General features: G+C 34.9%; 5 protein-coding genes across 6 annotated transcripts; 3 read left to right on the top strand and 2 right to left on the bottom strand.

Annotated features, from left to right (window-relative positions):
- The first annotated feature begins 10,884 nt into the window (after positions 1–10,884).
- LOC145731698 (uncharacterized) lies at positions 10,885–16,629 on the top strand. Its single transcript, XM_081983603.1, has 2 exons — positions 10,885–11,206; positions 14,734–16,629. The coding sequence occupies exons 1-2, from the start codon at positions 11,163–11,165 to the stop codon at positions 15,245–15,247; spliced, it is 558 nt and encodes a 185-aa protein (XP_081839729.1). The 5' UTR covers positions 10,885–11,162; the 3' UTR covers positions 15,248–16,629.
- Positions 16,630–18,057: 1,428 nt separating this feature from the next.
- Positions 18,058–18,958, top strand: LOC145731700 (ADP-ribosylation factor 4-like). Its single transcript, XM_081983604.1, has one exon. It carries the CDS (start codon positions 18,292–18,294, stop codon positions 18,832–18,834), a length of 543 nt encoding a protein of 180 aa, XP_081839730.1. The 5' UTR covers positions 18,058–18,291; the 3' UTR covers positions 18,835–18,958.
- Positions 18,942–20,576, bottom strand: Cdk9 (Cyclin-dependent kinase 9). The gene is made up of 3 exons (XM_081983591.1): positions 19,626–20,576; positions 19,443–19,574; positions 18,942–19,385 (listed from the first exon to the last, which is right to left on the bottom strand). Exons 1-3 carry the CDS (start codon positions 20,373–20,375, stop codon positions 19,089–19,091), a joined length of 1,179 nt encoding a protein of 392 aa, XP_081839717.1. The 5' UTR covers positions 20,376–20,576; the 3' UTR covers positions 18,942–19,088.
- Positions 20,577–20,692: 116 nt separating this feature from the next.
- Usp39 (ubiquitin specific protease 39) lies at positions 20,693–23,325 on the top strand. The gene is given in 9 exon segments (XM_081983589.1): positions 20,693–20,903; positions 20,960–21,010; positions 21,067–21,321; positions 21,374–21,549; positions 22,241–22,358; positions 22,361–22,492; positions 22,495–22,751; positions 22,804–22,994; positions 23,058–23,325. Coding segments are annotated over 9 exon segments (1,482 nt in total). The 5' UTR covers positions 20,693–20,848; the 3' UTR covers positions 23,305–23,325.
- Positions 23,326–23,873: 548 nt separating this feature from the next.
- LOC145731693 (thioredoxin-related transmembrane protein 1) lies at positions 23,874–25,530 on the bottom strand. 2 transcript variants are annotated; one of them, XM_081983593.1, is made up of 7 exons: positions 25,388–25,530; positions 25,117–25,326; positions 24,903–25,064; positions 24,672–24,846; positions 24,517–24,618; positions 24,350–24,451; positions 23,874–24,297 (listed from the first exon to the last, which is right to left on the bottom strand). In XM_081983593.1, exons 2-7 carry the CDS (start codon positions 25,248–25,250, stop codon positions 24,142–24,144), a joined length of 831 nt encoding a protein of 276 aa, XP_081839719.1. In that variant the 5' UTR covers positions 25,251–25,326; positions 25,388–25,530; the 3' UTR covers positions 23,874–24,141. The 2 variants fall into 2 exon arrangements, with proteins under 2 accessions (XP_081839719.1, XP_081839718.1); XM_081983592.1 differs by having other exon boundaries at positions 23,874–24,300; positions 25,388–25,526.
- Positions 25,531–25,551: the final 21 nt, after the last annotated feature.

Here is a 25,551-nt window from a genome sequence, read left to right as displayed (position 1 = left end):
GTTCTTAATTCGTAAATGAATACAAGGAAACTTTTCATCAATAATTGCGATTTGATATTGGGAAGTGACTAGCAGAAGCTCACTGGGATCTTTTTATTTGCAGTAAAAATGCCATATCAATGAACCAGTAACAGTGGCGTTACAGAGAATATAAATATGTATTGATATAAAAATTAATATTTGCGTTTAAACTTTATTCGTAACAATTCGTCTACAAGAGTTTCCTAAAGGTTACCGGAAGTAGTACCAGTAGATTGACTTGTTTAGGTTTCACGTTTTAGCTTTTTTGATTATTAAATTATTTAGACTGATCATTTCACCATTATTTAAAATGGTTACAGTACTAAATTGTTTTACAAAATTACATTTTTTTTAAAAAAAAAGACCAATCTCCCGTTTATTAAATTAATTAAGAACTTTCAGTGTTTTAATTGATTAAATCGTATTACGGTGCAGTTCTGAGAACCCTTTGCAAATCATTCTTCAAATTTCTCCCTTTCACTCCTCCAGAGCATAACATCTGCTCAAATTGTCCAAGCAGCAATTTCGGCAATCATGATGTTGCAAAACCAAAACTCATTTCCATGGAAGCACTTTGCTGTGAACTGTAAACTTACTTATTAATAGAGTACCAAACAAAGTTCAAGTCAATGTGATTATTTTTCATACTTTTGGCTATTGAAAAAACTATAATATACGAGTATTCTTTTGGATATTGCGCTTTGTAAACTGATCTGAAAAACTTGCGTTGTTTAGAATCTTCCAGATCTTTGTAAAAGCTTGCCAAACGTTCTAAAACATTTGAGAGAGGTCTCCTAGAGAGTTTTAGAGCCTTCTGCAATGTTTCCAAAACTTACAGATATTTGTAGAAGCTCTTTGAACATTTAAGAACGTCCTAGAATATCAAAGAGTTTCTGTACTGGTCCTGTAATGGTCTAGAGCCTTTCGCAATATTTCAAAACCTTCCAAATATGTAGAGTAATGGTCTTAAACTACTCTACAGTCTTTAGCATGGGTAAACCATTTGAAGAACATCTGCAAAACGTTAAATTCGATAAAGTACAGCTTGATTTAAGTTGAAGTTGAATACCTGGAACAAGCTATAATTGGTCAATTCCCAATGAGTAGCATTAACTAAGATGTCTTTTGGATTAGTTAAGTTTGCTTGCTAACTGACAGAGAACATTCAGCCGAATGAACCTCAACATGTCAGGAAACCATAGAGAAGGTTCAATTTTGGTTCGTATAAGGAAAAGATTCAGGAGAAACTTTGCCTATACAGCTCTAAAATTTGATACAAGAAAGTATATAATACACACAAAATATTGGTTAACGTGAAGAACAAACAGCTTTTCAACTTTTTGTGAAAAATATAACTGTCACTGTACATATTCACTTCTTATAGGTTTTTTTCTCTTTCCGCCTTTAGAAAGTGTTTCCACAGACAAAAAATCTCTGCAAACTTTTAAGATTTGACCTTCCCACTCAGAACTTTTACGTGTTCTGAGTCACTGGATTGGGAGGTGAGGAAGGCCTGTCAAACTGCCAAACCTCACTCCTAAGGAATTATCTGCAACAAAAAAGTTGGTCTTATGACTACTTTATCAGAAAGTCTCATTGATATCTTGTGACCAATTGCTGATACGTCACATCCGCTTTTTCTAGGTTTTATTAAATTAGTAAGAAGAGGTAAATCTAACAGAAAAACGAATTAAAAAATATTGTAAATGACGAACAAATTTATAAGATGACTCAAATTTCTCAGATATAATTAGTGACGTGGTATTTTAACAGTGCATACAATAATTTTTAACTAATCCAATTTACAGTTTTTTTGAATTTTTGACGAACGCTGAATTTAAACTACCTTATAAACACAGTCATTAGGAGTAATCTTAAGACCTATCAATTTAGTGAAATTGATGGATCATATTACCCAAATTAATTGGAGAGGTCCCGTCTTTTCATATCTCATGGTTTGGCCTCCGGGTGTTAACATATTTTTCGAATACGGGTGCGAAATTGAAAAGTTTCAGAGCCAAACCGCATTCTCTTATAACGAGTCCATTATTAAACGTCATTGATGTCAATACACGGCCCCGATATTTACGACCTTGGGCCTACTTAAAAGTGTTTTGATTAAAAATTCGATTAACCAAACTGAAAATGACTGTACCGAGCATTTTCAATAACAGTTTGTCCGGTCTCTCTCACACCACTTAAATCGTAATATATCTTCTCAATGGACAATCGGTTCAGTGAAGGAAAAAACGGGCAACAGTTGCTCGCTACCGTCCGAACCACTCACTAAATAAACCCATAACGAAGAACAAAAACAAAAAGGAATCAAGCCGGTGTCGCTCTTCTGAATCGACGGCTAATGAGCATAGTGTGAGAACGAATCCTCAACAGTTACGGTTATTATTAAAATTCGTATCGGGAATTTTATGACCCACCTAAATCTTCTAGAAACTCTTTGAGACAGGCGAACCAAATAAAAAAAAACATTCCAAGCACACTGTTTGAGATATGTTCAAAAGAAAGTATAAGACTCAATTTTGCCATATTCTGAAACGATCTACTACTATAGTTTGTCACAAATGTGTGACAAATTTTCCAGATATTTCAGCTTCTTATGATATTTTGGGAGAAGCTTGCATATTTACCGATATTACAAATCTTATTTTTAATTTGTTATCCAATCCGGAATTTAATGTTGATATGCTGAATAATAATATTATGGGACCGCGAAAGGTTACCATAGGATTGCTTCAGGGGTTTCCTCTGAGCCCAATATTATCTAATATTTACACCCAGAAAATTCACAAAATTTTAAAAACCAACATTAGGATAATTCGCTGATGACATTGTTTTATATTGTAGTAGGCCCAATATTCCAAATATAATCAGGGAAATAAATGTATTTCTGTTGGAGCTGAGTAGTAGTAGTAGCAGGCGGTTGAAATGTGCCTGAAAAAGCATGTCAAGAAGGCTCTTATATTTAGTGACTTGCAGAGTGCTATTCAGAAGATCTCCAGAAGATCATCCAAACATCGCCTCTCAAGCCTGCCATCATATTACCTTCCTTACCAAGCAGATTATTATAGAGGCAAATCAATCCGGCACTGTTGTGAAATTGTGTCATGTTCCGAGCCTTTGGGCCCTGTTGCCCATTCAACTTGACTGGGATGAGTTTTACCCGGAAATTAAGCGTAGGCATTTTGCTGGGTGGGCAAACTGCTTGGAGGCAAACATTTTTAAGCAAGGGTAGTAGATACCTTGACGAGTCTGCTGCGTTTTCCTCTAAACCATGGTTTTCTAGACTGACTTATAAAGATAGGAGACATATTACCACCATAATTCGTGTTAGGACTGGGCATTGTTGTGGTGTCTCAACAGTTGTTCAGGTTGGGAAGAGTTGACTCTCTTTTGTGTCATTGTGGTTCGCAGGGCATGTTGCAGCATATCTTGTTCCAGTGTGGTGATTTGTACCAAGAATTGATTAAAAATGAACTCCAGGCACCTGTCTGCCTGCAGGGTGTGTTGGGTTCGCTATCATCCACCATAATTAATCTCATTTGTCATTTCTTGAAAGTTAATAATATTGATTTATGACTTAAACATTATTAGATCATTTCCAGATCTCTGACATCTCCCGTTCAATCCGAGGCTTTTCCAAAAGACAGCCTTTCCAGTGTTGTCTTAATAACTCCTTAATCAGACCAAAGAGGAGGAGCTTAAGCTCTGACGTGGCGTAGGCAGCCTTTACCTAACTTGGCCTGGCTGAATACTCAAGTGGTAAAAGCCAAAAAAAAAGTTACAAAAAATGGATTTAAATGTAAGTTGCTGGTTTATCCAAAACGACAATCCTCGTTATCCAAACGGAGAAGTTATTTCTTGGAAATGTTCCTTATATAAAACTGTTTTATAGATTAAATTAGTAGGCAATGTGGTCTTAAACCAACAAAACCAAACTGTATTTTAAGTGTTCGAGCTCTACAGACCAGATTTTGACGTGTCAGACAGTTGTCATGTGACACTAGAATACTATTTATCTAAACGGTCAGGTGACAACTATCAAAAGCCCATTGCCATAAAGCTGTAAAGCAGGTCAGGTTTATGCAACTGCAAAAAAACCGACTGTATTTTAACACTTTAAGTTTTTTAAACCAGATTTTGATTGTTTCAACGTATCAGTTATGTAATAACCCACTTTACGCACAGTTTTAAGATCGGCTATAAACTAACTGCCCTGATGATTATGGAGAAAATTGATTTTGTTTCCATTTTGTTGCTCTATCATATATCATCAATACCAGTTTGGCTAAAATATCATCTGCAATAGCAAACTTTACAAATTATGCACTTCGTGCGGAACTTTTTCCATTTCTTGCGTAAAGTGTTTCTTACAGCACTAGTTACGTAATATACAATTTTCTGCACTTGTTAAGAAAAATACTATTTAACGTTCTTACTGTTGGCCTCAATTATTTCAGTTGCATGTGACCATAATTTCCAGAAAGTACAAAACAACATTAACATAAATGATTTTTGGCAAAAATATTTATAGATACAGTTGATTCCTTCAGGCAAATCGATAACGGTATCGTAGTATAAAACAATATATTACCCAGGCACCATCAATAAATAATCCAAAGTGTAGCTTAGGACTACGGCCTTTTAGGTTCCGCACTACAATTATTACCATATTTCGATAATTTTATAGTTATAATTACTATTTGGGTGTCAGCTTAACTAGGTATTTGTACAAAAATTATAGCTTAACTAATCCGATTTTCTATAGCTGCAGTACTTAAAAAAATCTACTTCTAACGAGCTTGTCGAATCGATTAGGCGGATTGTACCGTTTTGTCTTGTTGGCGCTTCATCAAACATTTATAAGTCCTCGATTTTTCTTTTTAATAAACAAGAGAAGTGGTTATATAACACCAAAATTTTTAGTGTCATGTTTTAAAACCAAAAATTTACATATTGGAATTAATAAAATAAAACTCTTATACAGTATAGGTACCAGTTACTTTTTAGAGTTAAAGTTGTCAAATTATCTTCTCAGCCAAACTGTAACTTTTCGAAATAAGATGTATAGATTAGGTTAGAGCAATTTAGTAGACTGTAAAAATCATTTAAAAAAACTGTAAATAATGTAAAAAGTAAATTAATAAGGTACGAATGTTGTGATAAAGTGAAAATGTTATAGAATACCCCCAGAATCAAAATCGCGAAGCTATTTGCTAGACACTAGTAGGAATAAAGTGATTCGTCAATTTACGCAAATCTAGCACATGTGGACTTGCAATTCCAGCTTATTAAATATGTCTAAGCAAAAGGAAAGAGAAAATAGAGATTTAGGAAAAAATTATACACGCATAACAGCGAATTTTATAATCAGGTCATGTATAGACGTCAATGGAACCTACGTACTTGGTTTGTTGTTGTAACATGAAACTATCGTAATAATAAACTACTTAGTTGTATGAATATTTGGTAATAACAGAGTTATGTCTAGCCTTAATTGTAACTTATTATTTACATTATATTTTGCTAACTGATATAATTATGTAGGTTGGGTTACCTCATTTATTTTAGCTGCAACTTAAATCATTAACATAAAGTAGAATCGAAGTAAGTTGTTGATTTAGTCATGAGTTATTAAAATCTGATAAACTTCGTCGTAAATACTAATCTGACATAATATAATCGATAAGAACACTAAAATTTCAAATAATTTTTAGAAAAAAATTCACAGACTTAAGGCTTTCCAACTAATTTCGTTGATATATTAAAACACGTTTGAATAAAATTGATAAACCGTTAGTTAAAGCTAAAAAACGGAATACCTTTCTGGAGGTACGTTTCTCTGAGGTTATCAAATTTGGAAAACAATGGCAACAAAGCCAAAACTAAACTTGTATAGAAGCGAGGAAGTCGAAACAATAAAAACTGATTTTTTTCCAACCTAAGAATAATGACAGGGCCATTACTGTTTTAATTGTCTGAAATAATTACAATCACTTTAGTTCTTTGCTTCTTCGCTTCATCTAGGTATCATCACGTCATTACTGTATACACGATTGTTATGATAATTATACGGCCGGATCACTTGTCGGTGAGTTACTGATTTTTTTATCGACGAGCACCTATAAGAATAATCGTTTTCGAGTTCCTTATCGCATGTTTGCGCCTTTTTTCCCGATTGAATACCTCGATGGTTGTTGTACCGGTAAAAATCAAGTACCTATAGTTGTTTCACGTTAATGGTACTTGGGTTGGCACGTTATATTAAATTTACTTTAGACCTTCAGATCTGATTTTGATGAGTACAGTTGATTCAGTTAAAAATTTAATTAAGACCTATACAAGGTGGTCTAAATAAAAACTTATGACAGTTACCATATGCGGTGATCTCAAAATAACAAGTCATATACAGTTAGGTGTGTACTGATATGAATTATTCCATTCAATACTGACACACCTCTTAACAAATATCATACAGGGTATACATGTAATAGTATATTAGGTAACTAGTGTTGTAAGAAGCATTTTACGCAGCGTACCGGCGAGTGTGTAATTCCATGAGTGCGTAAAATGCCTTAGAGCATGTGTGACATACTATACTTTACCTACAACCAAGTGTAAAGTCCTGTTTGAAACTCATATAACTTAGAATCAGCATATTAATATCATATTTGTACTAATCATAGGAATTATGCTAACTAAAGTAAAAATATCCACTCTGTTGGATCATTTCAGTCAGACAAAAACTTGTTATCTAATTGTTAGTGTTGTTCTTAAAATAATGATTTCTGGTGATATTACAGTTATTAAGAACAAATGGCGTATCTATTTTATTGCTTGTTGAGACTTAGGCAAGTGTTACATTACTGCTACTATACATCTTAGTTGAATTATTATTAGTATTAGAAGTAATACTTTCGATAGTATTACTGGATTGTGTGCTATTGCAGATGATATTCTAGACGAACCGGAATTTATACTTAACACTTTAAAACTGTATAAACAAACGTTGCACTACACGATAGTCTCTATCTAATATACTTTGATAAAGCAAGAAATGGAAACGACATCAATTTTCTCCAACCTTTGATCAATTATTTCCCAGTAACTACTATAGAAGTGCATTTTGTGTGATTTTCAACTAGTTTTTACAGTTTTAAACTCTAGAATGGTTTCTGAAACTTATTTCCCCCTACTTTCAACTAAAACTATACTGCAAGTTCAAATAAACTGGGAATTTAGCTAGGATAATAATTCCCCCAATAAATAGTAATATCATTTAAGTTACCAATACTTCTACCAACATGGGAGTTTTAAATCATCTAATTATCTGTATCTGTAGAGTGGGTAGGGTGAGTGTAGACCCACAGCACTTAGGCCACATGTGACCCATTGTACACTCCCGAGTTGTCCACCTAGGTCACCGTCCATCCTGCCTTTCCCAGGAAGGTGGACAGGGCACTAGGGGACTGCATTCTTTGATTCCATCCCATCTCTTTAGGGATTGAGCATGGGTGTAGCCTTTGGCTAGTTCCGCAATTGTCGAAGTCATCAATGATGTTGCAATGTGATTACCTTTGTTCCTATCATCTCCTTTAACCGATCTCAGGATAATAATGTTATCTTCCGAGGCGTTAGCCTTATCTATCTATCTAGCTTAGTCTTTAATTTTCCCAAACGTACTTAACCCAGTTTTGGTGTATCCATAATGTGTGCTGGGTGAAGTGATGATAATAATTTGCATCGTCCTGGTGGTCCAAGTTTATGACACACTAATAAAGTACAATCTCAAGCCTGAGTGCAAAAGGAGAAAGGGTAGCCTAATCAAAACCCATAATTTATCTGGTCCGGATGCAAGTAACCGGTAAAAGCCATAAGAGAAGGTGCAAAACATTCTGAATTTATGAATTTAACTTTTTCCTCTACACTATCACTGCTTTTATCATCATCCTTAAGTTTGTCCAAGTGAGTTACTTTTAATTGACCAACTAATTAACGAAAAACCAACACCAAATGAATTTTTAACTAACAGAAATGAAAACGGGAAAGGCATATTATTATACGATTGTGTGGAAACGCGGATGCACGATACATTCTTAATTACTTTCTGGTAACTGTTTTAACCGAAAAAACCTAACTAATTAACCATTGCGCTGAATTATGGGTTTAATTATTGAAAGTTCCATTTTAGGAATTTGTATAAATTTGAATAAGTTTAGGTGCTTTACGTGCAGGTGCGTACTGGGGTTCAAAACGTTTTTAGGGCATTAGGCTAACAATGACTCGGCCAGTTTGCGTGTGAAGAGCTAAACAAGAATAGCTCTTTAATTATAAAATACCTGTTACATCCAGTACCAAGTATGTTTGCACAGTTATGTCTGATGGGGTTAAAAAATTCGTTTTCGTGATAATCAACGTTGGGCGCCTATTATGTTAGTCCCAAAACGGGGTCTTGAAATTCGCCATAGTCATGTTTGAAAGCCGGTTCTGCGTCCTATAGACAAACAGCAAATCTAAAAAGGACATAAGTTTGTTAATTAAGATAATAGTCGCAGATTTTTATATTTTAGCAGCGTTCAGCCAATAATGGGTCTCCAATACAAGAAAAAAGTTGGCTAATGGACTTTTAGAAGTGTAAAAATCATGTGAAAGCATTTTTGACCTGGCTTCAGAGGTTTATAACTATAATAATTTTGGGCCATAAAACAATATTAATTACAGTTTTTACGAGATTTTAAAAGTTTATAGCCAAATTTACAGACTATTCACTATTCATAATCGTTGGTCTTTGGACCCATAAAGATCTGCGATTATCTCTTTTAGGGTTTTTTATCGTGCTTTAATAAAGTCGAGAAAATAAGAGGATTTACGGCACTAATTTATAAATTAACATAGAGCCAACCACTGAAATTGACAGTTACGTCATGGTTTGCACCGCCATATTGAAATTTACTACCGACGAGTATCATCAAAGAGTTTTTAAGAATCTGAAGAAAATTTAGAAAACTGCGGAGAATGATCGAAAAGACATCACAAATTTCGTATTAACTCGAGTTTTAACATACAATTTCATGATAGTAGTAACTTAATAACTTAAAGACACTTCCAAGTTACATCACACGATATTTCCAAAGGTGATCCCATAATAACGACTCCAAACTGAAAAGCATAATTTCTAGTTATGTCAAGCGGAATTTTGAAAGACAATTATTTACGGAACTCACACTCACAATTCCAAGTTAAATCGTGAAATTAAAAAAGGCACTTTTCTAATAATACGTCACAAATTCAAGACAACATTTCTTTTCAATAGTAGACTCATTACACTCATCACACTTGGGCAGCGCTACAAATTCTGATTGCAGCCATCTTTTAGGGATATTTCCAGAATTGTAGATTCTATTGAAGATGTCAGTAGTCTGTGTCATTTCCTCAGCATTCAACAGTTTAAGAAACTCAACCTCCACGTTATCCGTATATCTCAACTGTTTTTTGGTTTTTCAACGATTTGATTGTCATTTCAGTATGGCCTGTTGCATCTTCTGATTGTGACTGATTTCTTCGTCTTTTATCTTCAAAAAGCGTTTCCAAATCTACTAAAAGTCTCTTTTGAGCAAGAATGCACTATTTTTAGGATAATTTCCATCTGTTCTTCAAGTCCTGTTTATCGATGATTTCCAATTTATGCCTCTGATCCTTATCACTAGCCGCTTCTTAAAGGTTTTTTTTAGAATTCAGTTTCTCTATTTTGGAACATTTCTCAGAATTCAAATCAGACGGAGGATTTAAAAAATCACACCAATAACTATAAATCTTCCAAAATCGTATCAAACAAAGGAAGTATATAATTGACATTATAGAACAAAACCTAGCTCTTCCACTTCTTATTAAATAGACACAACTTCTCACATTGGACACAAGGTTGTATGTTACAGGCACATTATGCAGTTCTCTCAAAAGCTGAGTGTATAAGCCGGAATAAATAGAAGAAACCTCGTTGAGCTATTTTACATAGATGGAACTGTCAAACAATTTCATGACAATTCACTGACTTGAATTCAATAGAATTCAGTGCTCTTCACCAGTATTCGTCAAACGTGAAAAATTTGATTTTTTAGGATAACCTGACAAAACCTCGCTTAATTAGAAGGAAGAATCAGAGTTGAAAGGCCATTAGATCAGAATTTCTTCGACCAGCGTTTACAGAGTATTTACAGACCATTTGAACTACTCCCAAGCTACACCAATTTGATTTCGTACTTTAAATTGTCTATTGAGTTAGTTGTTAGGAATAAAATATTAAAATATTATAATAAGAGACAACAAGAGGAGGAGGAGTGTTTGATCACTACGTAATTAATTTTTAGAAATTATCTATCTCTAGTTGAGAATTTGCAGCTGCCTTAAATAGGCTAAAAGATAAGGACAGCTTCATATAGAGGTTTTCAAAGAGCAAAACTACTTGCAGCAGAATGTGGATATCAAAGAGTTAATAGAGGTGAGGTTAATAGAAGTGTGGAAGAACACTTTGCCAAGTTCAGTAATACATGAGGCAAAAGTCAGGCTGGTCAAGAAAGTTCAGGAGCAAGAGTCAAATACTGACACTGAAGACAAGAATGACCAAACGTTCTTTCTTTTCTTCGATGCAAACTTCTTGATTTTGAAGAACCAGATTTTTGCACTTGACCATAACCAAAGGCGAAGTCCCGACGTTCCACGGTCGAACGAGGGACCGTCATCGTCATCATCAACCTCGACACTGACACTAACAACTCGCAGAATCGTCAGCCGTTCTGCCGTTACTCGTTGGCTTCCACTTCTTTGATTTAACATCCGACCACCTTCGGGTGATCTTCAGTCGTACGTCCGCGGCTTCGACGCGAAGAACGCTGATCTGTATCATCCTCCGGCCGCGAAGATCGCGCCCGGGCCCGTCCACGAACCGGATCTAGTGCCGTTTGACTGTTTGCATTAACCCATCTAGTGCTGCGATTAAGTCTTCGTTTTCTTCGGCGGCGCGTGCCATCATACACCAGTCCGGCAATGGCTAACTAGAGCGAACGAATCAGTGCGGAAAGTGGGGCCTTTTTGGCAGCAGAGATGAATGTTCGCGTTATCTCAGAAGGATGTTTAAGGGTGTCGATTATAGAGAATCGTCGTCTTCAGACGGGTTAGTGATTGATATTCTTCAAATTGTTTAAAATTCACACCAACAGGGAACCGGTAGGGTTTTTTTGTGTAAAGGAAACTGGCCTGGAAGTGGGTCAGCAATAAAACGGCGCTGCATCGTAAATAACACGCTCTTTAGTCTCGAGGAAAGTCTAAAACAATATACGTAGTTTTGATTCGGTCAGTAAGAAAAACATCATTTATACCACCTGCCTGAAGTACCTTACTTACTTAGACAAACTAAAAGCTTTCTGGTGATTTTTTAACTAACCCACACAGGACAAATCTTCTGCTGACCAGTTAATTGAGAGACTCACCAGCGACCGCTTTCTACAGTCCCAAATTCTTCCTTGCAATTTATCAGTGTTAAGAAAGTTTACTTTGTATATTATTTCTTTCCGTCATAACAGGAATGTTACTGAATAATTAACAAAATAGTTGTTTGTACGGATTTACTGCAAATTATTCTAGTATACAGAGTGCTCAGTAAGCACATGATCTAAAGGTACGTACGACTTTTTGACGTAATTGTCATTAAGCAAAAGTGTTTGGTTCCACAGAAATTGATGATCAAAGTTCTTGAAATATAATCTACTATTTACGGAAATAGATAAGAACATGTAAACCGTTTGGTTCTATCTATGTATAGCCTTATAAATAGGGAAAATTCCATTGTAAATATCTCAAAAACTACAATATTTAGAAACAAATTGACTAGTACAAAAACTGCCTAAACTAAGCAACAGAATCAAGAAATAGTATATTTTCAGGTTATTGGATCGGAAATTTAATGAGGATTTCAAAAATGTGCTTAAAACAGTCATTTTATCTTTCCAAGTGGGTTTGACAAGCAATTTTGTCTCTGACTGTCAAACTGTGCTCAAATGTAGCAAAAATCAGGGTTTAGATAAGTTTTCTTGCACTATTCGATACAAAACGTGTTTCTGAGATTTATGACAGTTATTTTCACAATGGTCACGTGACTGCCTAGCTAAATTATTCTGCAGAAACCTTGTGATATCTGTCACTAACGTCAAAACTAATTTGCTTTTTATTTATTATTTTATGTCAATACATACAACCAAATTATATATTTCAGAAACAGTTGAAGATAGGTATAGGATAGGCTATACAAAATAGGTATAGTTGGATTTTTGAGTAGAATCCAAATAGCTAACAATATACAGGGTGTTCCATTTAAAAAATATAAGTTAGGTTAAGATCTCTCAAAATGGTTGGTCCCTATTTTTTTTTTTTAATAAGGAAAAACTTGCTAGTCAACTATACAATGTGGTTTTTGTTTCATTCAGATGTCTTTAAAAAGTTACAGCTGATCAAAATATAACTTCAGGAGATACATTTTGACAAGTAATACGTCCATTTTGGACTCAAATAACGCTCCATAAAACTATAACTCTACACTTGGAAACTATCAAAATCGTCTCCATGAAGTTATAAAATGACAAAATGTGTTTAAAACTAATACATTCAGGTAAAATTCACATTTTTTTAGTTATTTGAGCAGAATTTTTGACAGATGTGACGTGTAAAGCTTTTTTTTTGGAACTAGTGTCATATACCAAAATGCTGTCAAATACCACTTTATGAAGCTATATAAGTTAAAACAAACATGCTCAAAAACAATAAAGTTCTAAATGATTTTATGTAAATTTTATGAGTTAAGTGGAGACTTAAAGGATTTTCAAATTATAGGAAAGTAGAATTAAAGCAAAACTTCAAAAAACTGGGAAATTTTAATGAAATCTGGTGACTTTTTTAAAACGATTTTGGGCACACGCAAAGTTATTATTTATTAAAGTTATTATTATCATTGGTTGGCAACACTGTGTGACTACGAACTGAAAAAGATATTACCACAAAAAATATGACAAATTTATAAAATAGAAGAATAGGCAGAAAACTGTGTAGGGGATGTGGTAGAAGATATTGTTTTGTTGATTTCAAAAATACTCTACAAGTAATAACTTTCTGTAGGTTACTCGTATTGTATTCCAATCCTTAGTTTTATTATACTTTTAAAATGTTAGCAGAAAGTTACCAAAAAATATCTAGTTAATGTTTACTAGAATGTGGAACACAAGAAGATGTAATTAAACTACATATTGAGTTATTAAAATATTTGTTATATTTACATAATTGGTAAAGAGATTCCAATCTTAGAATACTTGCCTAACATAACCTTTATAAGTAGGAATGCACCTGAAACTAGCACGTTAACTTCCGTATACATAAACACACGTGCAATGTTCGAGATTATCGTAATCCGCACACTATATTCTCTCATATAAAGGCTAGAAAAAAAGAGAGAAACAACGGGAGAAAGTGTTAAAGAACAATAAAAAGGTCCTACGCAATGTCACTGGAGTGGATACATTTCAACGAGCGTCAAACCAATTTTCTATGGTGGATATTTTCCATGTAAATGCCTTTATCATGCAAATCCGTCCGCATACATAATGTATATCAAGTTGAAGGAAGCACATCCAGGCTACCTGCGGAGCTTTGTAAATTGCTTGAATTTTGAATTGACGATTTTAAATTGACTTGTCAGCTTTTATTCATATATCTAACACGGTAACGCTGCGTGATGAATAATCACTTTAAATTGGGATACTTGGGATTTCTAATTGACAGATCATTTAGGTCAAACAATGCCGTTGATTTACTAACTTTTAGAATTTGTATTATATTACCCACATTTTTCATGAAATGAACGAGAAGTGAAGTTCTGTATGCAAAGGAATTGAATTACTTATCTTAAATAAAAAAGATTCTTCTACCTCATTTCTTTCAATCTCATCATGTCATGCAAAGACCCAAGAGCAGAGCAATTCGGTAAAAATACAAACAACAAACTGACTGCCATCTATGAGAAACCAGACATTAAAAAAAATGATGGTTGAGATGGGCTGGAAATGTACACCAGACTGTCAAATGATCAAAATTGTCTGGGAACAGAATCCGGAAGAACGAAGATCTGTTGTGATGATGTTGTGAAATGAAGGGACAGCATCGTTGCAGATCTGAGAGCGATGGGAATAGAACAGAATCCTGAATTGATGAAAATAGAGAAAGATGGAGAATGATGATGCCAAGACTCACCAAGAGTTGTAAAACTGCAGAGATAGAGACTGTATTGATTTTACCCAAATGGGATAGGGGCGAACAGGTGGGCTACTGCTTATGCAAATATGTTTTAAGATCTGGTCAAAAATCCAAATTGCTTAGGGATAGCAAAATCTATAGAGCTATGAAAGCCCAAAAAGTCACAAAGAGCGTCTGTTAGGTTCCGCAGGCTGGTAGATCTGAGCTAAACTGAGCTACCAGAGGGATATTCAGCTGTTAGCTAGGCCAAGTTACTGTAATTTACTTCGTAGAAGTAATGTCAAAGCTTTTTACATATACTAGTATTTATATCCGTGTATTCTTCGTTTTCTTTGTCATCAACAACTGAGTTTTCCTTACATATTTTTGAAACATGTTCATTGATGGGTAAATTTGTTACAGATGTCCGTCGCCTCGAATATCATCCCCGGAAAGCAGTTACCCGCTGAGAAGCCCCTTATCGACCGCATCCGATCCTGGAATGTCTTCGCAACCCTACACGCCCAACTACTACCCGAAAACGCCCCAATCGTGGGGTAGCCACGAGTTCTACGGCGAAAACAACAACATCTACAACAAATACGACTCGTACAACAAATACGGCTCACCAAGCTCATCGTACAAAACCAACAACCAGGACTACTACAAAGCGGGTTACGATTCTAGTAAGTACAAAAAGGAGGCGAGTGGAGGTAAGAAACCCCCCACAGCCCCCGTAGGGCTGGAAGTCATGAAGAAACGACGACTGGCTGCTAACGCCAGAGAGCGCAGAAGGATGAACAGTTTGAATGACGCTTTTGACAGGCTGAGAGACCACGTGCCCAGTTTGGGCAATGACAGGAAACTGAGCAAGTTTGAAACGTTACAGATGGCTCAACAGTACATTGCGGCGTTGCATGAACTGTTGAGGGATTGATGACCATTGTTGTCATATTTGGCTGTCAGTTTTATTATAGTGTTGGTTTGTATAGGCTATTTCAAAGTATATTTACTAAACAAGCAGGGATGGGATGATTATGATTCACAGTAATTCATAATGGAAAAAATCTAATTCTGAAAATTAACATCATACGGACTTGATTATTTTTTATTCTAGATTTTGATTAGTTGCTAGATCATTTGTGGTATTCAGAAATTTTTTTAGAATTGCAGCTTCTTACAAGTTTACCCTCATTCACTGTGTATAGGTTTTAACATTAAAACGACATTTTTGACAAATAGTGACCCTGAACAATGACAGTTTCAGTATTGAAATTTCAGTTTGTTCAATCATAATCAATTTCTTCAACTTGTGACAGTCAAGAATGACAATTTCACTTATTCTTCATCGCTTAGTTTCTATTGTTTCAATCCTTTAAAATATATGACAAGTTTTTACTAACCACATTGTTAAACTTCTGAAACTTCATTGAAATATTTCTGTCCAAGTTCTCCAAAACAGAGAGAAATGTTTGTATTTGAGAAGTATTTTCTAAAATATCTTTCTCTGGAGGCCTTTTAGGGCTAAAATGAAAAATATTTCTTTAATTATGACGTTATCTTTTGGTACGTTTAGTGTAAAACTAGTTTGTCATACTAATGTCACTGAAACAGTACCGCAAAACACTAGTTTTGCACAAAACGTATCACTAGAAAAAACAGCCATTCCTGTTTGTAAAAAAAATTGTTTCTCTCTCTTTCCGTTCATCGGAACAAGACAAAGAGGAACATATATTTTTTTTGGTTCTTCTAGAATATGCTTTTGAAATAGACTGTACACGTTATTTATTCAATTATTACTGTAAATTACAAAAGGGGTATTTATTTCTTTTGGATCAGGTCGGGAGGAACTAATGTGCAATTACGTAGCTTTAAGGAGTATCAAACCGATGTGCAATAGAAATGTTGATATTTTTTTTACTAGTTAATTTTTATAGTTATTATTAGGTTTAGATAAGTTTATAGTACATTTTAACTAGCTTATTCAATCTCAACTGAGTGTGTGTGTTTTATATACAAATTTATCTTAGTTAAATTGGGATTCGTGCAATACTTTTTCCCACTTTAGTGCTATTTTTTGTTATTTATTTTTGATATTTTATAATTTATTTTTGAGCAATTTTATTGTTTTTATTTTTTTTTTGTATATTGTTCCTTTTTATCCTGTTATACTTAGTTTTATTTCGTATTGGGTGATGTTTTCTCAAAACTAAATCGATTTCGTAAGGTTCCTTTGTATTATAGTCCTACCAAAAAAGAAAACGTTGATATTTCGTGTGCAATATTTTCTTTATTAAATAAAAATTAATTCGGAAATTCCATCGCTTTTAATTTATTGTCTATCTTGGGTTACATTAATCTTCAGTTCACACCATCGCTTATTACCTGTGTGTTAAAATTATTAATGACTTTTGTATGTAAATGCTACATTTTTAGGCGGTGAAACATATCCAATTTTAGTCTAGCACCGCCTCTATAGTTTCAAAATGTAAAAAGTGTAAGCTTTTCGAAGTAATCTGAATTTAAATGAATTTGATCATCATTATCACGTCTAAGTAATTGTTCGGTAATTATTCCGGTTGTTTGTTAGCAGTAATGAGGATTCCAATCAGCAGAATTGTTCTATAGTAAATTTAGAAATGCTGAAATTCTGGGGAAGAGCATGATTAACTTGAATATTCAAAAACCAGCATTTTAACATTTTACATTTAGGCTTTAGGGCAGTTGTTCCCTTGAATCTTCTAAGAAGAGGAAAGTTCTTCAAAATGTACAATGAGGGCACATACAGTGTATACAAACTAAACGTTTCAGTGGTTTTTGAGTTATTTTTGAAAAAGCAGTTGTTTGGTGTCCCCGTTTACTTTTTGGCCTTGTAACTCCTTAAAGAGGCTCTTAAGGACAAACACCTTAATACAACCTTGTAGAGGATAAAATTGTCTACAACTTTCCTTATTCACTTTTTTTTTGTAGCTCCTTCTTAAGTAACAGTTTCAGTCGAAATGGAGTTATAGTTTGGTGTCTACTCTTTTTTTGCCTTGTAACTCCTTAAGAAGGCCCTTAAAGGCAAACGCCTTAAAAAAAATCTTGTAGATGGTGAAATTTTCTAGAACTTTGCTTATTTACACTTTTTTGTAGCTCCTTAAATAACGAAGCTTACCTCTCAGTCGAAATGGAGTTAGTTTTAAAAAAGCAGTTTGGTACCTCCTCTCTCCTCTCACGTTTTGCCTTGTCACTCTTTAAGGAGGTACAATATTCATGTAGAAAATATTCTATAATTTACATATTTTACATGTATAGTCGGTTTCGCCAACATTGGCTAAGTTGAGTTTAAGGACAGTTTAGATAAGTTTAGTTTAGACTGTGTTATTTTATACTTGATCTGCCACATTCAAATCTCAACTTTGCTTAAGTTGTACTTAAAATCGGCTTGGAATTGTCGGAAAAACGGGCATAAATTATGTAAAATACATAACCGGATTATACTTTCCATCCCTGCATAATACTAAGAAATTCAATCATTATTAAAGTCAATTCAAAAATTTTACAGATACATTTTTAATAATAGAATTTGTTACTCAAAATTTTTAAATATCTCTCTGATAAGAACATTAACTTATTACATAATTTAAAGGAAAATACAGAAGCATTTACAGAATACAAAACTCGGGCACTCACATGACGTCATACTACCATGTGATTGAAAGTAAAGGCAATCAAAGCGAAGAGCTGTCACTGTCATGTGTCACTCACAGGTAACAAATAATGACGTTTATTTTACAATAAACTAAGAAAACTTTAACAACAGTATTAATGATAAAATAGATAAAAAATTGCCACATTTTCTTCTGGATTACACGCCTCAAGAAGTTATTGTTGTGTTTTCTAGTTGACGCCCCTAGATCTTACCTTCAGAAATTTTGTGGAAACTATCAAGACTAGTGGTAGTAAACAAACAATACACATCATCAAACAACAGTCAATATGGGTTTAACAATTTCGTCGGTGTTTACCAGGTTGTTCAGCAAAAAACCCATGAGGATCCTGATGGTGGGGCTGGACGCCGCCGGAAAAACTACGATCCTTTATAAATTGAAACTCGGAGAAATTGTCACCACCATCCCAACCATAGGCTTCAATGTGGAAACGGTGGAGTACAAGAACATCTCGTTTACCGTGTGGGACGTGGGCGGTCAAACCAAAATCAGAAAACTGTGGCGACACTACTTTGCTAACACTGATGGTATTATTTTTGTGGTGGACTCAAATGACAGGGAGCGTATTGTTGAGGCAGAACAGGAGCTTCATAACATGCTTGATGAGGAAGAGTTAAGAAACTCAGTGCTGCTGGTATTTGCTAATAAACAGGACTTGCCCAATTCCATGTCCACTGCTGAGCTGACTGATAAACTTAAATTGAACACAATGAAGAATCGAAAATGGTACATCCAGGCTACTTGTGCCACTCAAGGTACTGGACTGTATGAGGGATTAGATTGGCTGTCAAATGAACTTGCTAGCAGATAAAATCTTAGTAATTACTTTATTCTTGTTTATTCTAATTGTTTAGGTAAGTTTCCTTAAAACTTCTGTTATTATTTAACTGAGGATGTGTAACACTTCAATTAAACAACTTTTAATACAAATTAAATATTTGTATTGCTAAACCTTATAACTTAAATCCTACCTCTGTTTATAATACAAAATACCATGGGTACATAATAACCTAAACTTTGAACACAAACATAAAAAAATCAACAAAAAACACAATCACAGTCCAATTAGAAAACTCTGTCTTGGTATCCACTGTCTTGCACTGCAGATGTAGTTGGTCTAGGCATTGAATGATGCCTATTCATTTGAGTAGCCCTACGAGCTGGTGCCAGAAACTCAAACATACTTTGAGTGTGATTGGCAAGCATTTTGCCCAACTCTGAAGGCATTGGGTCAGTCCAGAAAAAGTCATGGTTTAAAGCTGTGTCAGCATCTGCTCTTTTAGAAGGATCTAATACCAGTAATTTGTCTAATAAGTCTATAGCATAAGGGTCTCTCATGTAGGGCTTCAGACGTTCTTTAACCTGACAAAAAATTACTGTAAAAAACCAAAGAAGAAATAGTTAAAACCAAGCACAAACCTTTCTTTTTTGTTCTAAAGGTAGTTCCATCTTTTTGAACAATTCCAAATTTTCCACTCCAGGCCAACTTTGTGGGGTTATAGAACCACACAACTGTGAAATTAAAGTTAGTTGCTGCTGCTCACTGTTGCCCTAAAAACACTAACTTTACAATGTAAAAAAAACAAAAATGACAAGTAAAACCTGCATAATTGGACTTCTAGTCCACATTTCTGCCATAATACACCCAGCCCCCCACAGATCTACTGGAGGTCCATAGTTGCGTTCCCCCAACAGCAATTCTGGTGGTCTATACCATAAGGTAACTACGCGGTTAGTATACCTGTTGGGCATCCCATTCTTATTAGTACTAAAAGCACGAGCCAATCCAAAGTCAGCTAACTTGAGCACCCCATTTTTAGTTATGAGCACATTGGCAGCCTTCATATCTCTATGCAGGATTTTGTTGTAGTGTATGTAATACAGTCCATTTAAAAGTTGTTGCAACACTTTTTTAATTTCACCTAAACTAAACTTAACATTCACATTGGACAAAAGCCCAGCCAAGTCATGTTCACAAAAGTCAAACACTAGATAAAAGGTTGACCTATATCTGTTTGCAGCAGTTGCTTTGGTCCTACAGATCTCAATTAAATTCACTACATTATCGTGTTTCAACAGTTGTAAAATCCGAATTTCCCTAAGGGCTGTAATGGGAAAACCCTCTTTTTCATTGTCCATCAGTACCTTTTTCATAGCAACAAACTTTTTGGGGTTGTTTATGTCCCTGGCTTTGAACACTTCCCCAAAGGTTCCCTGACCGATTTTCGCCACTTTCTGGTACTTGGACGCTTCTTCACAGAACGGGAAATTGAAGGTTTCGATGTATTTCTCTTTTTCTCGCATATTCATGGCCATGGTACTGGGGTGACCTGAATGATGGTTATTCTGCATCCTGGCGACGCGTCGATAGGGTTTTCACAGCTTAAATGGCGTCAAGGAATGTGTAGAATTAGTTCACTTATTAAAAGCTTTGAAAAGTGCCTGGCATCACCAAAATCACAATTTTTTACTAAATTTAGTTCTTTTGATGAAACCAACTCCCAAAGACCCCAAACTTTAATGAAAATATAACCTCTAAAAGCGTTACGTGTCAGTTGGGTGACAGTTGACAGTTAAAATGAAATTTGACAACTGAAAAAAAGAGGCGTATTTTGGCGACAATATTAACCCGTAACATAGGCTATCTTTTTTCATCAGAATGAGTAAAAATGAGACAGACAATGTAAACACTGACGCCAAAATACGTCTAAGATAAGACGGTCCAAAACGTATAGTTTTAGGTTAGGTTTGTTCAGTTTGTTGTTTGCTTTGTGAGATTTTGTTTTTCTGGAATTTTTGAACTCTAATAAAGTGAGTAAATTAGAATGGAGACTAAAGAAGAACCGCCTCAAAAAAGGCAGAAAATAGCAGACATCAAAGGTATTTAAGCTTAATTTCGAAAGTCTCATGAAATATAACTTAAAACCCTGTTTCAGATAATTTGGACTTGAAACCTGAACTGAGCTCTGCAGAAGACACTCTTGAAGGTACATGCAGTACAAATAAACTTTAATAAAGTATGTAATAACATGTTAAATTTTAGTAGCAAAAACACCAAGATTGTGTCCTTATTTGGACACAATTAACCGGCAATACTTGGATTTTGATTTTGAAAAGTTGTGTTCAGTATCGTTGACGAGAATCAACGTTTACGCTTGTCTGGTGTGTGGTAAGTATTTCCAGGGACGCGGCACTAACACACATGCATACACCCATTCGGTTGCTGAGGCTCATCATGTATATTTAAACTTGCAAACTTTAAAGTTTTACTGTTTGCCTGACAACTATGAAATTATTGGTAAGTACCTCATTTGTGAGTTATTGTGTGTACTAAATGAGTTTCAATACAGATTCTTCCCTGGATGATATAAAATATGTACTAAATCCAACTTTCACACCTGAACATATTAAGAATTTGGATAGTAGTACTAAATTGTCCAGGGCTATAGATGGGTCATTGTATATGCCTGGAATAGTGGGTCTTAACAATATCAAAGCAAATGATTACTGCAATGTGGTTTTACAGGTAATTTTTTAGAGGGTATTGAGGTGTGAAGTTTTTCATAATTTGATCAAATGTATGATCACCTACATCCTCACCAATAAAGCCTGTCAAAGCTTTGTATCAGTAAAAATTTAAGAAAAACAATTTTTCTATTTGTTTATGGGTGGTTTCTATATTGCTTGTGTCCAATTACAGCAGGAATGTAAAGGTGGTAATTTGAATGACAGTTTGAATGCTTATTGTGGCAAAAACTGTTTGAGAATCTTTGTAACAACTTTTGAAGATCAGAGGAAAGTCACTATTATGACTTTCGTAGCTCAAAAGACAGTTTGAAGGCCGCTGACGGCATTTTGATGTTTCTGAACTATGAAAGACAATTTGAGAACTTTTGGTGACAATTGGGTGTTTCTGAGCAGCAAAACTGTTTGAGAACCTTTTGTAACAGTGTCGTCGTTTGAGAAGACAATTTTAGAGACACTGGCAGCATTTTTGTATAATTAAAAACTCAATGCTTTTAGGTGACAGATAAAATAAAAATTTGCCCTAATTAGTTTTAGATTCCCTAGATAGTTTTAGAATTTTAGATTACTTACATATTATTATAGTAACAACATTCTAACAATTCTATGTCTAATTATGAGAAACTTTACACTAACCAGTACACTTGCTAAGACAAATCTGAGTACAAACACATTCTCATGAACTACTGTAGGCATTGTCGCACGTAACTCCATTAAGAAACTACTTCTTAAGAGAAGAGAACTACTCAAAAGTAAAACGTCCTCCTGGCGACTCGTCGTATTTACTAGTACAACGGTTTGGTGAACTGATGAGAAACTGTGGAATCCAAGAAATTTCAAAGCTCACGTGTCCCCACACGAAATGCTTCAAGCCGTGGTTTTATGGAGTAAAAAAACGTTTCAGTTTACACAACAAGGAGATCCAATAGATTTTTTGTCTTGGTTTTGAACGCTTTGCACAAAGCTTTGAACGGCAGTAAGAAGCCCAACAGTTCGATTATTTACAAGTCGTTTCTGGGAAGCATGAAAATTTTTACCAGAAAAATTCCCCCAATTGAGATGGATGAAAAACAGAAAAGATCTCTGATGATGACCAGTGAGTATCAAGAAGTGGAATCAGAATCGACTTTTTTGTATTTGACGTGTGATTTACCAGCCCCTCCTTTATTTACTGATGAGTTTAAAGAGAATATTATTCCACAAGTATAGGTAAATTTAGGTGTTTGCAGAATTTGGGCTTAAGTTTGATTTGTAGGTCAACTTGTATCAACTACTTAACAAGTTTAACGGTCAAACCGAAAAAGAGTACAAAACTTACAAAGAAAACTTCTTGAAAAGGTTTGAGATAACCCGCCTTCCACCTTACTTGATTCTCTACATTAAACGTTTCACGAAAAACACCTTTTTTGTGGAAAAAAATCCAACTATAGTTAATTTCCCTGTCAAGTGAGTTAACTACTGTACCCCAAAAGGGTGTTTTTAACTTTAAAACTGGGTGGGTTCTTTCAGAAATGTGGACTTTGGCGAGTTTCTAAGCCCTGAAGTGAAGGCACAACACAAACACACCATCTACGATCTTACAGCAAACATTGTGCACGACGGTGAACCTAGCAAAGGTACATACAGGGTGCACATACTGCAAAAATCGACGGGGCAATGGTACGAAATGCAGGATCTTCACGTCACCGATATTTTGCCTCAAATGATTACGTTAACGGAGGCTTACATACAAATTTATGAATTAAGAACTGCTTAATATAGTCATTTGTTAAGAAAATAGTTTTGTTTGTTTTTTTGAGAGAATCGTTGGATTTAACTTGTATAGCACGTAAGGTTTTCTTCTTACGTTAAACAACCATAAGCGAAGAACAGTATTATAATACATCAAATACTATTTATAACAAAAATATATTTTACTGATGTTGCCTAAAAATCCCAAAACCACCCTTAATAATGATAACTAAGGGCAACCTTAGGGGCCTCACCTTTGGACACAGGGACCCATAAAAATCGGGGTTCTTTTATTGAGAATAATGGGAGTCATAATGCGATAATAAAGAAACCTTCTTGTATAGTGTCTTATGCTTATGCCAGTGTAACCATTGTCCAACCCAACTTTTGACAGAGAAACATTAATAATTCCATGTCCAATCCTACTCTGTTAATTAATAGGCAATACTAGGGACAATTGCTTGATCAGTTGGTAAAAAATGTTGAATTTTCATATGACATCATTGCCACTTCACATGGGAAAGACTTTACTGGATCTTGATAGCTTGTATTGAGATCTCAAAAATTGCGGGTAAAAAACCAAAATACAAAATCTTTTAATTTAGTAATTTTACTACAAAAAGTGGCAATTACATAATACAGTCAAAATTACTTAATTAGTATCTGTAGAATTATTTTTATATACAATAAAGGACCAAGCTGGACCTTCTCTATTCCTATGTAGGTATATGTATAGTTAAAAGCTTTTAATTTTATCTGGTTCACAACCGTGAAAAAACAACATTCAACATCAGTCACGCTCTGGCGTAAAAACAGTAGTAGATCAATACATATCAGAGAGAAAGACAAAAAAACACAACTATCACATGTCTCTCTTAACTTTACGTTTTCGCGGTTTGCTGCTTTCAGTCTTGTTGACTTCTTCCTGGCTACCTTCTTCAGATTCACTACCAACATGATCTCCTTCCAACTCATTTTCTGGGATTTGGTCCAATAAATCATCTTCAATATCTTCATCCTTCTAAAACTCAATCTGTTTTATCTAATAGCCACAATTTTACAAATATTACCAATTCATCTTCATCAACTTTATTGTCTTTACTGTCACCTGATCCTTTGCCAGGCAATGGTGATTTAGGTGGGAAAATCAAGTCTATGGCAAAAACCAAAACCTGAAAATTAGTGTTTCATTCATTCAGTCATATAGCATCATCAAACAAGCAAAAAAAAAACCTACCAGACCAAGACAGGCACCCAAAACTATAGTGGCAAGTGCAAATATAATGTAGGACACTATACTAGGTAAACCATATTCATTGGTAAACTTGTTATGTGTTTGCTGAAATTACAGATAATCAAACTAATAAATCATTGAGTAAGTTACAAACTTACACGTAAAGTTTGTGATATCCTAAAGAATGATGCTAAAATACTCATTTGAATAGAGTCAGGTGACTTCCAACTTGAAATAGGATCAACCTGTTCCCACTTACGTTCCTCAATAAACATACTGAATGAGTCTGTGTCTCTTGGGCCTTTATATTGCCTGAACTGACCATTAAACACACTGAAACACCCTTACATGCAGTACAATTACTTTTTTAGATTGCACAAGGCTCTTACTGAAATATTGTTGGTAAGGCTGTCACCATAAACCTGCCACTCAATCCTGGGGAGCCTGTGATGTCCACAGCTCCAATTTTTATTCCCAGAGCTGGTCCGGACCTGGAGAACTCTTTCCATCGCGGTTCCAAGGCTTTACAAGCCGGACACCACGGTGCATAGCTAGAAAACATGATTGTCAACAATCAAAAGATAACCTTTCTGGTAACCTTACAATTCCACCATCCATTCTCCTTTTAGGATTTGTTCCCAGTTGGACTCATCCAATTCGATCACCTGCTGTCCGTGTACGTTAATAAACGTCCAGAAAGCCAGTAATGTTGCTAGAAGGACTCTTTTGAACGCCATTCTTTGACGTGTCCTACCCAAACTTGTGCTGGTGTTACCACTGTTACCTTAGCGACCGGGCTAATTTCGACAGAACCTAATGTTTTACAACAAAAAAAGCATAACCGACGAGTAACGGAACATTCAGTATAACTCACCTTGGCTGAAATGATAGAATTCTCCTCATAGATTTGATATTAAAATTTAAAAAAGTCCAGGGACGGGGTCAAAGAACTGATTACTGAAGATAAATATGACAGGACAGTGACTCATATTTTTGACAGTTTCAGAAAACTGACTTGACTTGAGTTTATTTAGTCTC

Source organism: Ips typographus, linkage group LG7, assembly GCF_016097725.1.
Source record: "Ips typographus isolate SLU linkage group LG7, UJ_Ityp_2.0, whole genome shotgun sequence".
NCBI classification, from domain to species: domain Eukaryota; kingdom Metazoa; phylum Arthropoda; class Insecta; order Coleoptera; family Curculionidae; genus Ips; species Ips typographus.
This window is presented reverse-complemented; position numbering and strand designations above follow the sequence as displayed.